This window comes from Sarcophilus harrisii, chromosome 1, assembly GCF_902635505.1.
Source record: "Sarcophilus harrisii chromosome 1, mSarHar1.11, whole genome shotgun sequence".
In the NCBI taxonomy this organism is placed as follows: domain Eukaryota; kingdom Metazoa; phylum Chordata; class Mammalia; order Dasyuromorphia; family Dasyuridae; genus Sarcophilus; species Sarcophilus harrisii.
The window spans coordinates 134,657,815-134,671,508 of record NC_045426.1 but is presented as its reverse complement, the minus strand read 5'-3'; the positions used below and the strand labels follow the sequence as shown (position 1 = coordinate 134,671,508).

Here is a 13,694-nt window from a genome sequence, read left to right as displayed (position 1 = left end):
AGTGGAGGGAGCACCCTTACTGTGGAATACAGAGATTCTTTAACTGTAAAAGTAAAAACCTGCAAAAAGCATTTGATTGAATTTCAATTTATCACAGTACACATTCACTTCTATTTTGGCTTATGAATATTATGCTAGTCAGAAAAATGACAAGAATAAAGATACAGAAAAAAAGAGGTTATGAAAATCATTTCATGATCAAGACAGATTTAGATGAACATTATGTTTTGAAGCTGGCAGGAGTCTTTCTTTCTAGTATTTTAGAGGGTAACTCTTACATCTTCACAATATCCCTCTGAATTATCATAGTAAGGAATAGCTTAAGTTTTCTCATTTTGGTGAAATATTTAAATATAGCATCCCAGGTGTTTCTCAGATGCTTGCATACCACATTTTTATTACCCTAAAGAATATAAGATAACTAAGTACTGTAAGGAAGGGGTTTTGCAGAGGGAGAGTAACATTGCCCTAATTAGGTGGTCTCTTTTACAAAAGCAATCCTGCCATCTGAGGAATCATTGCCTTGAGAGACCTGCTGAGCAATAAGCATAGGATTACTATTGAGAACAGAATGGGGCAAATTTAAATGATATACAAAGATTTTAGAGTTTCCTTAATTGTCTTAAACCAAAACTCCTGCCTAGCAATTCCTATGTCTGTTCCACTAATGTTTTTATTTCTCCCCTTTCACTAAGAATTCAAATAGGGGAATGGGTTTTGGTGATTGCTTCTCTTTGCACTGGATGTGAGATATATTTGAGTTTGCCTCTTGACACTGATTGACCTAACCTTGTTCTTTCTCAGTGAGATCAACCTCTGGTCATTGCCTATGTCAAATTATCCAAGTTACTATACTCTTGAGATAATTCTAGGGATGCTGGGAATGGAGGAGGAAATGAAAATGATTTGCAAATAATAATAGTTTAACAAATACAAACAAACACAAAGAAAAAACAAAATCACATACCCTTCTGTAGATATGCTGAGGCAAAACAGTGGAATCAGTATATGGTTTTGCTGATTTCATCTGAGCTCTTGCCAATTGAGCATTAAGCTGAATCAAATACAAAAAAAAAAAAAAAAAAAAAAGAAAGAAAAATTTAAAATCATGCAGTTCATTAAGGTGTTTTTCTATCATAGCAGTAATCCCTTCCATACTTTTTGTCTATAATTTGCCATTTAAACTATATTAAGATATTCTCTATATTAAGGTATTGTCTAGTTTGTGATGTAAGCTTATTTTTTTTAAAAAAAAAAGTTCCTTTACATTTGTTAATAATAAGCTTTATTAATACCTTTTGGTTTTATGTCACATTCTATTCCAGATATACACATCTCCACCATTGAAATTTTTCTAATAACAAAGCAAAACAGTTAAATTCAAATCATTGTTATAGTTAATGTGCCTGACTATAGGAAAGAGCCTAACATTGCTGTCCTGTACTAGTTTTCCAGCACTCACTGGAGAATAGAGAGCTATTATGTGTATTCCAGGGTCAAGAGTGGTCATGATAATATTCAGAATCTGGTTTTCTTTAGGAAAGATTTTTTTTTTTTGAGGCAATTGGGGCTAAGTGACTTGCCCAGGCTCACACAGCTAGGAAGTGTTAAGTGTCTTGAGGTCACATTTGAACTCAGATCCTCCTGACTACAGGGCTGGTGCTCTATCCACTGCACGACTTAGCTGCCCCAGGAATTATTTATTTATTTTTAGTTAAAAATAAATTTTATTGATATGTTAGTTTTCATGGCACAATCATTTCTGGATATACTGCTTTCTGTTAGCTCTTCTGCTCAACCTTCCCCTCTTCCTAACTGTATAATTACTGCTTAGTCTGGCAATGACTCATCACTCTTTTTCACTTTCCTTATTCAGTCAATTGACAAGTCCTTTTGTTTCTATTGACATTACATCTGTTTTATATATTCCATTTTTTCCTCTTACACTGATACCATCCTGGTAGCCTTCAGCACCTCAAGCCTGGACTATATTGTAACAACCTGCTAGTTGATCTCCCTGTTTCAAATCTCTCCCAAAATTTCATCTCCTACTCAGAGTCTGACCATGTCACTCACTTGATCCCTTATTCACCCCAATGGCTCCCTATATCTTCCCAGGAACGATTCTTAAGAAAGATTTCCCCATACAACTAATAGACCATTTATTGCTTAATATTATGATATGAAAAGCATTTTCAAATAAGACAAATATCTTGTGATAGATGTATTACATAAAAAATATTCTTAAGACATTTGCTTCATTCAAAAATCAAAAATTCAGCGCAAAGCATTCCTTCAGTTTAATTCTCTTTTGGACTGGAAGGAAGCTAGCTTTACTCCACTTTCTGCTGCACTCTTTCTTTTTTCTAGGATTGCCCAAGAAAGCCTGGACTAGCAAGGGAAGAGATCCAGGACAAATAAAAGTGCTGGATAGGCTCCAGACCTTGTGGTGCAAGGAAGATGGTCACTAAAGACAAAGTTAACCTTTACAAAGAATCCACCTCCAGATCACAAGGACTTCACTGATAGATATCTTAATTAGTTGTATCTGCTATCTTCTCCTTGTTTTGTTTGGATTCTCTGTTTCTGCTGAAACTTTGAATAGTAATACCCTCCTCTCCAGCCCCACCCTATTGCTCCATTATGTGAAAACTTGGGGGGAGAGAAGGAAAATCAAAAAAACTACTTACAAAAGGTTGGAGATGCCCCAGATTAAAGGGTTAACTTGAGAAAAATAAGTGTAGAGATTGTTGTGATTAACAGGCAGTACGGCACACTGCAAAAAGCAGAGGATTTAGACATAAGAGGGTCTCTGTTGCCTGCTTGTTCCTTTATGTTTGTGCCACCTGTCATCCTGCCTGCATCTCATGTGATCCTTCTGGTCACATTACTGGCTTTTGCCCATTTTGGATCACAGTTATATCCAACTCAGGGCCAACACACCCTAGGCTAACACATCTGCCATTCCCAATGGAGTTTTACTGCAGGATGCTTCACGGATACATGGTCAAGAGATTTTGTGTTAGAACACAAAAAAGATAGGATCCTAGTTGCAGAGTCAGTATTAGGGTTCAAATGTCACCTCAGATATTGATTAGCTAGGTGATTTGGGGTAGATCACTTAACCTCTTGGGACCTCAGTTTTCTCCTCTTATAAAAGGGGCTTGTATTTAGTGAACTCTTAAGTTTGTTTCCATTTCTACAGTTATGAAATGTCAAGAAATGAGAAGGCCCAAATGAACTTGTCCCATTGTTTCAACAGCCCTACAGAAGTTTTTTTTTTCATTCAATATTTTTGTTAATCCCTTTTCACAATTTTTGGGTCAAAGGGGTAACTGTCACTATTGACAGGGAGTGGCAGAAACCTGATACCTAGCATTCTGGGTAGTGTTTTCCATCTTCTTTACAATGGCTAAATTCCTTTTAGGTTCTGATCTTGCTTGTTTTATGATAAATCTGCCAAGCTGGTAGATAGGTAGTCATGGAGCTTGTAACTCAATCTGACTTCCCCCAGAACTACCTCTATTTGTAGTTTGATTATCTCATTCTGCTTTTCCATATCTTGAGTTCTTAACTTCGTGGTCAACTCTGAAATCTCCATTTCCTTCTTCTCCATCAGCTCTTTGTGTTTTTCTTCATTCAGTTCAACTAATAAAAAACACAAACAACAAACGATATTCTAATAATGCAGTTAGAAATGAACGGCGCCTAGGAAACACGAGAAATTAGAGCATGATTTTAAGGAAAAATCTGTTCTCAAAAAGCAGTATGTGCCCAACTCAGGGTTCTCAAGCAATTCTCTTAGTTTTGCTCTAAAACATCAATAGAAGTAACAGTAGCAATCCTTATATAGTTTGTAAAAAACGTTACAAACATTAATTCACTGATCCTCATAACCACCCCGCAAGGAAGGCGCTGTCAGGGCTCCCATTTCACAGAAGAAGAAACTGAGGCAGGCAGGAAGTTGCAGCTCTTCCCGACCCCGGGCCCAGGACCCCGCCGCTGCACCCCCGCGCTGCCTGATAGGAAAACGACTCAACGAAGAAATGACCGACAGACGAGCTCCTTAGGGAAGCGGCCGCCCGGGGTCGGAGGGAGCCGCGGCGTGACGGGACGCAAGCACCAGGCGGGAACCCCTGACCCTGACTTAGAACCAAACAGCGGGCTCGGCAGAAGGCCGGAGTTGTGTTCCCACCGATTAGATACAGAGGAGGCCCTTCCCCGGAGGGGTGGGGGTGCGGGGGTCAGTTCGGTCCCCCTGGGCCCGGGGCTCCCCGGGAGCAGGCCGCGGGCGGAGGAGGAGAGCCCCCCCCCCCCCGGCCCGGGCTCGGGGCGCGAGCGCGGGGGCGCGGCCCACCCCGTGTAGCGGGCTCCCGGGGGGACTGCTCGGGCCAGGCGCGCCCCCTGCCGGCGCCTCCCTTTCTCTGCCTTCCGATGGGCTCCTGAGACGGGACGGCAGGCTCTGACATCTAAGTCAGGGAACCTTGGCTAGAACTTCTCGAAATTCCATCCCCAAGACCCCAGACCCACTTCCTTCCAGCGAAGGAGAGAAAAAAGGGACGACGCAAATATCTTTGTCCTCCGCATTTCCCTCCTGTCTCACGGCGTTTCATAACTGGGCTGAAACTGTCCGTGTGGGCCCGTTCGCCGCAAGAGAGTCGCTAAGACTTCGTTGTTCCTGGATGTTACATCTCCTCCTATTTAGTGCAAGGCCCCGGAGCGCGCTGAAAGAGCGGCTGGCGCTAAAGGCGCCAACGCTGCGCCCTACGCGGATTATGCTGTGACCTTCACATTTAAGGCGCCTCCGCTTGCGGCTCAGGGTGGGTCTTGCCTGGCCTCCCCAGCAGACTGCGCGCTCCCCGGCAGCGGCGTTTATCGCCTGCTCTAGTTATTATGCTCTTTGTGCGGTCTGCGCTCCGAGCTCGGGGAAGGCTTTCCATTTGTTCTTTATCCCTGTGCTCTTTGACAAACAACTCCTTGGATGTTAATAACAGGCAATTACTTGATAAACCATTTCCCTCTTGGGGTTGTGGTGAAGATAAGATTAGATAATGCGTATGAATCCTTTATAACGGTAAAACATTATGAATAAGGTAACTGTCACTGTTCCCAACTGGCAAATAAGCGACTATGAATCTTTTAAAAGACATATAGGATTTTCTTTGAATTGGCTATAAGGGACACCTACAATTCCCCTGCGTACATATGCATGCATGTATGGGCGCGCAGATGCACATATACACATTTGAGGATATCTTGCTCCATATCATATGGAGCGCATTTCCATGAATTCCACGGGGCTCCAGCTCTTATTTCTTTTGATATCCTAATATGACATTTTGCTTCCATTCAGTATTTTATATGGACTAGTGAGATGGAGCAGTGGATGGAGCGCTGGGGTTGGAGTCAAGTAGATTTTAAATCCAGTTTAAATCCAGGTTCAAAAATGTTCTAGCTGTGTAGGTAAATCACCTAGTCTCTGTTTGCCTCTGGCTAAAAAATGGCAAACCACTCTGATATCCAATGTTGTGAAGAGTCAGACATGATTGAAACCACCCAACACATCATCAGTCTCCCTACTGAATGGGAACATGACTCAAAAGTGGTTCTTTACTGGAAAGAGAAAAAAAAAGTATTAAATCATAAATGATAGGCGTACAAAATACTCAAATATGTTATTTCTACATAATTTCAAAGTACAAACTTAAAAGACATATTGTTTAATAACAATTAATTAGTTTGGGGGTGAAATGTCAAATTCCCAAGATTAATTTTTTTAAAAATTGAAATGCACAGCACTTTAAAACATGGTAGTGTTTCATCTAGACACAAAGATGCAATTATTAAAGCAGTAAAGTTACAAAAATTAGATTTTCAGGGGTGGGGCACCTATTTAATGTGATATAAACAGAACATTTTAAGTCACCTACATTTTTTTTGCATATCCAGATTAACTTTTCTTATTTCCATTTTGTGTTCTTCCTCTTTAGTTTGAATTTCCTTTACAAGTCTGTCAATCTGACGCTTATATTCCTGTAAAAAAGAAAAAAAATTATATGTATGTACTAAATATGCTTTATAATTGTTGATGTAGCACACTCCCCTGGGAGACTCCTTCCAACCAGTGCTAACAAGCAAGAGCACTAGGGGGTGGCTAATCTTAAAGCTTTTGCTTTTGAGCTCCCATCATATGGGGATATGTTGACCCATATTATAGGGAGCATATTTCTATGAATTCCATGGAGCTCCATCTCTTATTTCTTTTGATAGCCTAAAATGACATTTTGCTTCCATCCAGTAAATATTTTATGTGGACTAGAGGCAGCTAGGTGGAGCAGTGGATGGAGCGCTGGAGTTGGGAGTCAAGAAGATGTGAGTTTAAATCCAGCCTCAAAAATGTTTTAGCTGTGTGGGTAAATCACTTAGTCTCTGCTTTTGGCTAAAAAAATGGCAAATCACTCCAGTATCCAGTGTCAGACATGACTGAAACCACCCAACAACAAATCTTCCATCTTCAATTAAATGAAACTTGATGCAGTAGATATAGTTAGATCAAAACAATTGATTACTGAGATGGCCTAGTAAGAAAAGCAATTATAAAACATTCCTTTCCCAAATCTTGGACATATTTCTCCCCAATAATATAGCATTCATGTGAAGGGTAAGTTCAGAAGAGTAAAATGGTGGTGTGGGATATGTGTAGGATAAAGCAAAGGTAACTCACAACCTGAAGATTTTCTCTTCTTCCTAGTCTCTTCAAGCATTTTCTTTTCGTTGCTGCAATTCTTCTGGGTAAATTAGTCATCTGGGTTCCTACAGCCTCATCTTTCATATGTGTTTTGAACTCTCTTCAATGAACAAATTTTTGATGGATTGTTTTTCTCTGGGCGAGTTATTGATAGATGCATGATGACCCCCTGCAAGGTCTTTTCTTTAAATTGCTCTCCTGAACACCCCATACTTCTCCAGGGTTTAGTTATTTAAAGCCCTGAAAAAGTTTTTCTTCATTTGTAGGAAAACATATTCATATTTCTTTTTTTTTTTTTCCTTTTTTTTTTTTTTTTGAGTTCTTTTTATTTATTTATTTATTTTTTTTATTTAATAGCCTTTTATTTACAGGATATATACATGGGTAACTTTACAGCATTAACAATTGCCAAACCTCTTGTTCCAATTTTTCACCTCTTACCCCCCCACCCCCTCCCCTAGAACATATTCACATTTCAAAAAGGAATCACTAAGTATTAGCACCTTGTTAACATGTTAGTATTTCTTAACCTCTGTTATCTACTCTTTGATTATATCCATTCTGTTGACTATCTCAACTGAGGGAATAGAATTTTATTCCTCCTTTCTTACATTGACAATATAAAGCTTCAAAACTTGGAATTGTTTTTCTATAAAGAGTTAATTATCAAATATTAATTCCCACTATATAAATATTGTTTGAATAATCTGCTTTGAGAACACCTCTTGCAATTAAAAAATTCAAATTTAAATTTAAATATTAAAAGTTGTAGTAATGTCTTTTGGCCACCAGAGGGCATCAATACACAAGCAACTCTTCCTACCACTTGTCCCTTCAAGTTTTTTCTTCTTTAGGGTAATGGTCCCTGTTTGTCTAATTATTCCTCATATGAAATAGTTTCCATGCTGACCTCTGCACCATGCTAGTCACCTTCCTCTGTTAATATCTTCTTTAAATTGACCAGAACAGAGGATGATGGCAACTATCTTATGCCTAATTCTAGACACTATACTTTCACTGATAATGGAGTTTAGATGGCCATGCCATACAATTGGCTCACATAGAGTCTGTTCTCCAAAATCCTAACTGAAAAGTATCTGACTGATTCTCTTCCAGCTTTTCTTATGCTATAACTTTTAAGATCCTCTGTCTGTGTTATATTTGTTGTGTTGTGTGGTTTAAGGTGTTGACATAAACCTAATTTCTACTGCTTTCTGATTTTCTGAGTGGTTCTTGGCAAATAGGGAGCTCTTTCCCAGGTTATTCATATTCTCAGATTCATTAAACACTTGAGTTTATTTGTTCCTAATTCTTCATTATCTAGTCTGTTTCAAAAGTTTATTTTTCTATTTTTAATTATTACTAAATGTGACTTTTAAAATCTAAGTCATGTATTAATTTGAAGCTTATATTTAGGTATATGGTATGAAGCCTTTTCCAGACTGCTTGCTGGTTTCTGCAGCAGTTTTTTTTTTTTTTCAAATAGTAAGTCTCTACTATAGAAATTGGGGGTCTGTGGATTTATCAAATATTAGCCACTATGATCAATTATTTTCTTTATGATGATTATCCAATCTGCTCCACTGACCAACCTATTTTTAAACTAGTAGCAAATAGCTTTGATGATTACAGCCATATATATAGACTAGTTTGAGAACTAGTACTGCTGAGTTCCCTTCAATTCCATCCCCCCCCAATTATTGGTTTTGAGATTCTTGATCTTTTTTCCTTCCATATGAATTTCATTATTTTTTTTTCTAGATCTATAAAACAGTCATTTAAGAGACTGATTGACATGACCCTGAATAGGTGAATTAATTTAGGTAATATGGTCATTTTTATTATATGGCTACATCCTATCTAAGAATAAATAATATTTGTAGACTTATAAGGTCTCTATTTCTGAAAAGAGTGTTTTGTCAATATTTTGTGGGTAGATTCTCAAACATTTTATTCATTCTGTAGTTATATTGCATGGAATTTCTCTTTTCATCTTGACTTCTGTGTTTTACTGGTAATATACAGAAATCTAATGATTTGTGTGGATTTATTTTTTACAAACTATAACTGTTGAAATTATTATTGTTTCAGTTTTTTTTTTTTACTTGAGTCTTTTGGATTTTTTGGTAGAGTATTACACTTGCAAGAAATTATAGTTTTAATTTGCATTTTTTTCATAAGGCTATTGATAGCTTAGATTTCTTCCTTGTTCATTAATCCTTTGTCAACTAGGGAATGGATCTTGTTCATATAAAATTGAATAAATTCTTTATATATCTTGGAAATGATAATGTTATGGCAATGATTTCTCTACTCTGTTTCCTCCACCAGTTATTGTTCCTTTCTAATTTTAGTTGCATTGGTTTTGCTTGTGCAAAACTTTTTAATTTTATGTAATTAAAATTGTTCCTTTTACCTTTTGTATTCCTTTCTATTCCTTATTTGGTAAAGAATTCTTTTCCTAGCGATACATTTAGAGCTTATTTTGTTATTCAGAATAAGTTGTTGTTGATCTATATCCATTTTCTGCCAGATTGCTTTACAATTTTTCCATTCTTTTTTTTTTTTAAATCAAAGAATTAGTTCTTACCCCAATATTTGGGGTATCTGAAAATATCAAACAGAAATTGAATGTGTCCATTTGCTTATGTATGTTGTGTATCTAATTTGTTCCACTGATAAAGCTTCATTTCTTAACCATTATCAAATCATTTTGGTGACTACTGCTTGTAGCATAGTATGAGATATGGTACTACTAAGTTTTCTTCCTGTTTTTCGTTATTTCTTTCGAAAGTTTTGATCATTTATTTTTCTAGATTAATTTAATTAGTACTACTTCGTTCTCCCTTTATAAAGTAATTATTTGTTAGTTTGGTTGGTATGACATTGAAAATTTGCCAAAAAAATTATTTAAAGTAAATTAATTTAAATAGTATTGTCATTTTATCATATTGCCATAGCCAACCAACAAATAATGGTTATTTCTCTATTTATGTAGGTTTGTCTTTATTGTATAATGAATGTTTTTAAATATGCATTTAAAATTTTTTTCTTTATTTTTATTTTATGTTCTGTAGCTATTTTAAATGGATTTTCTCTTTCTTCTTTCTGGGTTTTGTAGATAATATACAGAAATGCTGATAATTTATGTACATTTCTATTCTGCAACTTTGTTAAAGTTAATGTTTCAATTACTTTTTGATTGATTCTTTTGAGTTCTCTAGATAGATCATCATATCATCTATAACAAATAATAGTTTTGTTTCCTTTTTTTTTTCCCTGTGAAATTCAATTTCTTTTTGGTGTATCACTGGAGATCAAATCAAATGAGATAAAATTTATAAACACACACACACACATATATATAATATATATTTACATATAAAATGTTTTGCAAATATTAAAGCACTATATAAATCTTTTTTACTTCTACTATGTATATCACCACCATTATACCACTATCACTACTACTATACCATCATCATAACTATATTAAATAATATTGATGATAATGCATCTCCTTTCTCCATTACATATATAATATTAGCTCTTGGTTTTAGAGAGGTAGTAGTTACCATTTTAAAAAGGGATTCATTTATTTTGATGTTTCCTAGTTTTTTTTCTTTTTTTTAACAGAAATACGTGATGGATTTTATCAAAAGCTTTTACAGTTTTTATTGAAATAATCAGGTAGCTTGTGTTATTTTTGTTGCTAATGTGGTCCATCACATTTCTATTTTCTTTATATAATGAGAGGGAGAGGGGAGGAGAAATGTCCAATGATGGTTCTTGTTAGAATATAACAAGGAGCCCTATTATAATATTTATTAAACTGACTTTGTATGTAAACCCAACCTGGTCATAATTTCTAATATTTTTTAAATGCCAAAGTTTTTTGCTATTTAAAAAAATATTTACATGATGTTCAATAGGAACATTGGTCTAAAGTTTCTTCTTAGCTTTGTCTCTTCATGGCTTAGGTATCAATAACATATTTGTATCTGAGTTTGGAAGAATCCTTTCTTTTTCTATTTTTGCAAATGGTTTATATAATATTGGAATTAATTATTCCTTGAAAGTTTGATAGAATTTATTTGTAAAATTATCTGGTTATCAAGTTTCTTTGGGAACATTTGTGGCTTGCTCAATTTATTTTTTTATGATATTGAATTATGTATTTTAATGATGTTCTATTAATTCGATATTTCAAATTGTCAAATATTTTCACCCATACCAATTATCAGTTTTGTTGGAATATAATTGGGCAAAATAGTTCCTGAATACTTTCATTTATTTCATCTTCTGTAAATTCTTCTTCATAATCTTGTATGCAAAAATTTGATTTCCTCTCTTTAAAATCAGACTTGCTAATTGTTTATTGAATTAGTTTTTTTTTTTTAAAAAAAACTTTAGTATTATTTGCCAATTGATTTTTTCCTTTAATTTAAAAAAAACTCTTCTTTGATTTTCAGACTTTCTATTTTGATAGTTAGTTGGTTTTTAATTGTTTGCTTTTCTAGTTTGTATTTTTAAAATTTGTTACCCAATTCATTGATTTGTGCTTTCTCTGTTTTGTTGATAAATGTATTTAGAGATATGAATGTCCCCCTAAAGACTGAATTTGCCACATTACAAAAGTTTTGGTATATTGCTTCATTGCTGTTATTTGATGAAATGTTCTTTTGTTCCTATTATGCATCTATCGATCAATTCTTTAGAATTAAATTGTTTTGTTTTGAATAAATTATTTTTAAAAATTAATTTTTCAAAATTATCAATCTTTTTTTTGATTAACTAATTGTGGTTATTAATCAACTAATTTAAAATGCTTTCTTCAAAGGCTCATTACTGAATATAAATTTCATTTCATTATGGTCAATAAGGTATATGCTTAATAGTTTTTTCCTGCATCTATTTGTGAAATTCTTCTGTCTCAAAACATGATCAATTTTTGTAAAGTTGCCATGTTTAGATGGGAAATAACAATTTTTTTCTATTCCTGTTTAATAATCACCAGAAATTTATCATATCCAGTTTTTAAAAAAAATTTATTGAGGTTCTTAATTTCTTTATTATTAATCTTTTTGTCAAATTTGTCTAGATTTAATAGGTATATTGTGATGTTCCTTATTACTTTGGTTTTACTGCTTAGTTCTTCCTACAATTCAAAGAATTTTAAAATTGTGTTTAGATGCTATGCCATTCACTGCACATATATTAGTTATTGATACTGGCTAATTAGAGGGGATGCCTTTAATCATATTGTAGTTTCTATAGTTATCTTTCTTTAATAACATCTATTTTTATTGTTATTTTTTCCTTGAAATCATGACTCCTGAATCGCAAAAGATTTGCTTCAGACCTTCATTTTAATTCTATGTGAATATTAATGTTTCAGGTTGGATTCTGCTTTTTAATTCTTTCTGCTACCTGCTTTTATTCTCTTTTGGAGAATGTCTTCCACTCACATCCTATTATTGTTGATTATATATCTCCATTCATCTTAACCACTTGTACTTTTTCTTCTCTTTGCCCTTGTCTTCTTATTTACAAAAGGGGAAAATTATGAAAGAGGAGTTTGCTGAACTCTAATGATCTATAATCAAAGCAATCTGTTTTTCCTTCATTGCCCCATGTTATCTTCTTTTTTTCCTGTCCCTAATCATAGGTTTTCAGCCTTTTACTCTCCCCTTTGCATTCTACTCTGATTGGAATTTGTTTCATTTTTCATTGCTCTCTAAACTACCCTGACCTCTCTCACTTCATTTAAATTAAAATTTTTAATAGTGTCTTATTTTTCCCCAATTACAAGCAAAGACAATTTTTAGTACTCAGTTTTACAAGATTTAGTTTAAATTTTTCTTCCCTCTCTCCCTTCCTTCTCTTCTCAAAATAGTAGTATATTTGAATACAGATTATATATGTGCCATCATGAAAAACATTTCCATATAGTCACATTTGTGAAACTAAAACACAGCTCAAAAGGGAAAAAAAAACTGTGAAGAAGAATTATGTGGAAAAAATAGGTCTCAATCTGCATTCAGAGTCCATCAGTTCTCTTTATGTGGATGTGAACAGTATTTTCCTTTGTAAGTCTTTTGTCATGGCTTGGTTGCTGAAAAGAGCTGAGCCATTTACAGTTGATCATCACATAATGTTGCTTATACTGGTACAATGTTTTCCTAGTTTTGCTCATTTAACTTTGCATCAGTTCATAAAAGTTTTTCCTGATTTTTCTGAAATCTGCCTACCCATCATTTCTTTCTGCTCTTTATTCATCAGACTTTGCTCTCTTTTATTCTTGGATGGTATGGGCAAACTAGTACTTTGTCCTAGAGGTAGGGGCCAAGATGAGTTGCTGCTTTCTGCATGAATTCCTGGATTTTGGCTTAGTCTCTTAGTTGCACTGAATTAGATTATGGCTTGGCTTCTCTGTCTCCTGAATGCAGAGTCCTAAACTTAGGGTTGACCTGTCATTTGTGGTGAAGCCAGAGAGGTTGCTACCAGGTGTGGTTAATTCTGTTGGTAGCATGACTCCTACAAAAATTCTAGTCATTTTGCTTCCTAGAGGGTGTGTTGGCCAATTTTTTTGGCAAGGCAATTGGGGTTAAGTGACTTGCCTAGAGTCACATAGCTAGGAAGTAGTAAATATCTGAGATGCCATTTTTACTCAGCTCCTCCTGATTTCAAGGGCTGGTGCTCTATCCACTGTGCCATCTAGCTGCCACTTGAGCATTTCTTCTGCTGTAGTTCCAGCATCAGCTGCCTAGGTACTAGTCTACTTTCTACTGTTGTCCAGGCTTAAGGGCTGCAGGTAGGGGTCATGTCTGTATATGGATCTGAGGTTTTTAAGTTTAACAGAAGGAAAAATTGGCAGAAGACTTAAGGGATCTTTTGGAAGCAGTTCACTTGTATTCCACTTAATAGACTGAAACTGCAATGGTTA

General features: G+C 35.2%; 1 protein-coding gene across 1 annotated transcript in view; it reads right to left on the bottom strand.

Annotated features, from left to right (window-relative positions):
• CCDC152 (coiled-coil domain containing 152) overlaps positions 1 to 13,694 on the bottom strand; it is a 52,685-nt gene that overhangs the window by 1,549 nt on the left and 37,442 nt on the right. The window contains exons 6-8 of the mRNA XM_003759907.3: positions 5,931 to 6,033; positions 3,521 to 3,648; positions 968 to 1,054 (exon numbers count right to left, since the gene is read on the bottom strand). Coding sequence (XP_003759955.1) covers positions 968 to 1,054; positions 3,521 to 3,648; positions 5,931 to 6,033 — 318 coding nt within the window. The remainder of the gene's footprint in view (positions 1 to 967; positions 1,055 to 3,520; positions 3,649 to 5,930; positions 6,034 to 13,694) is intronic.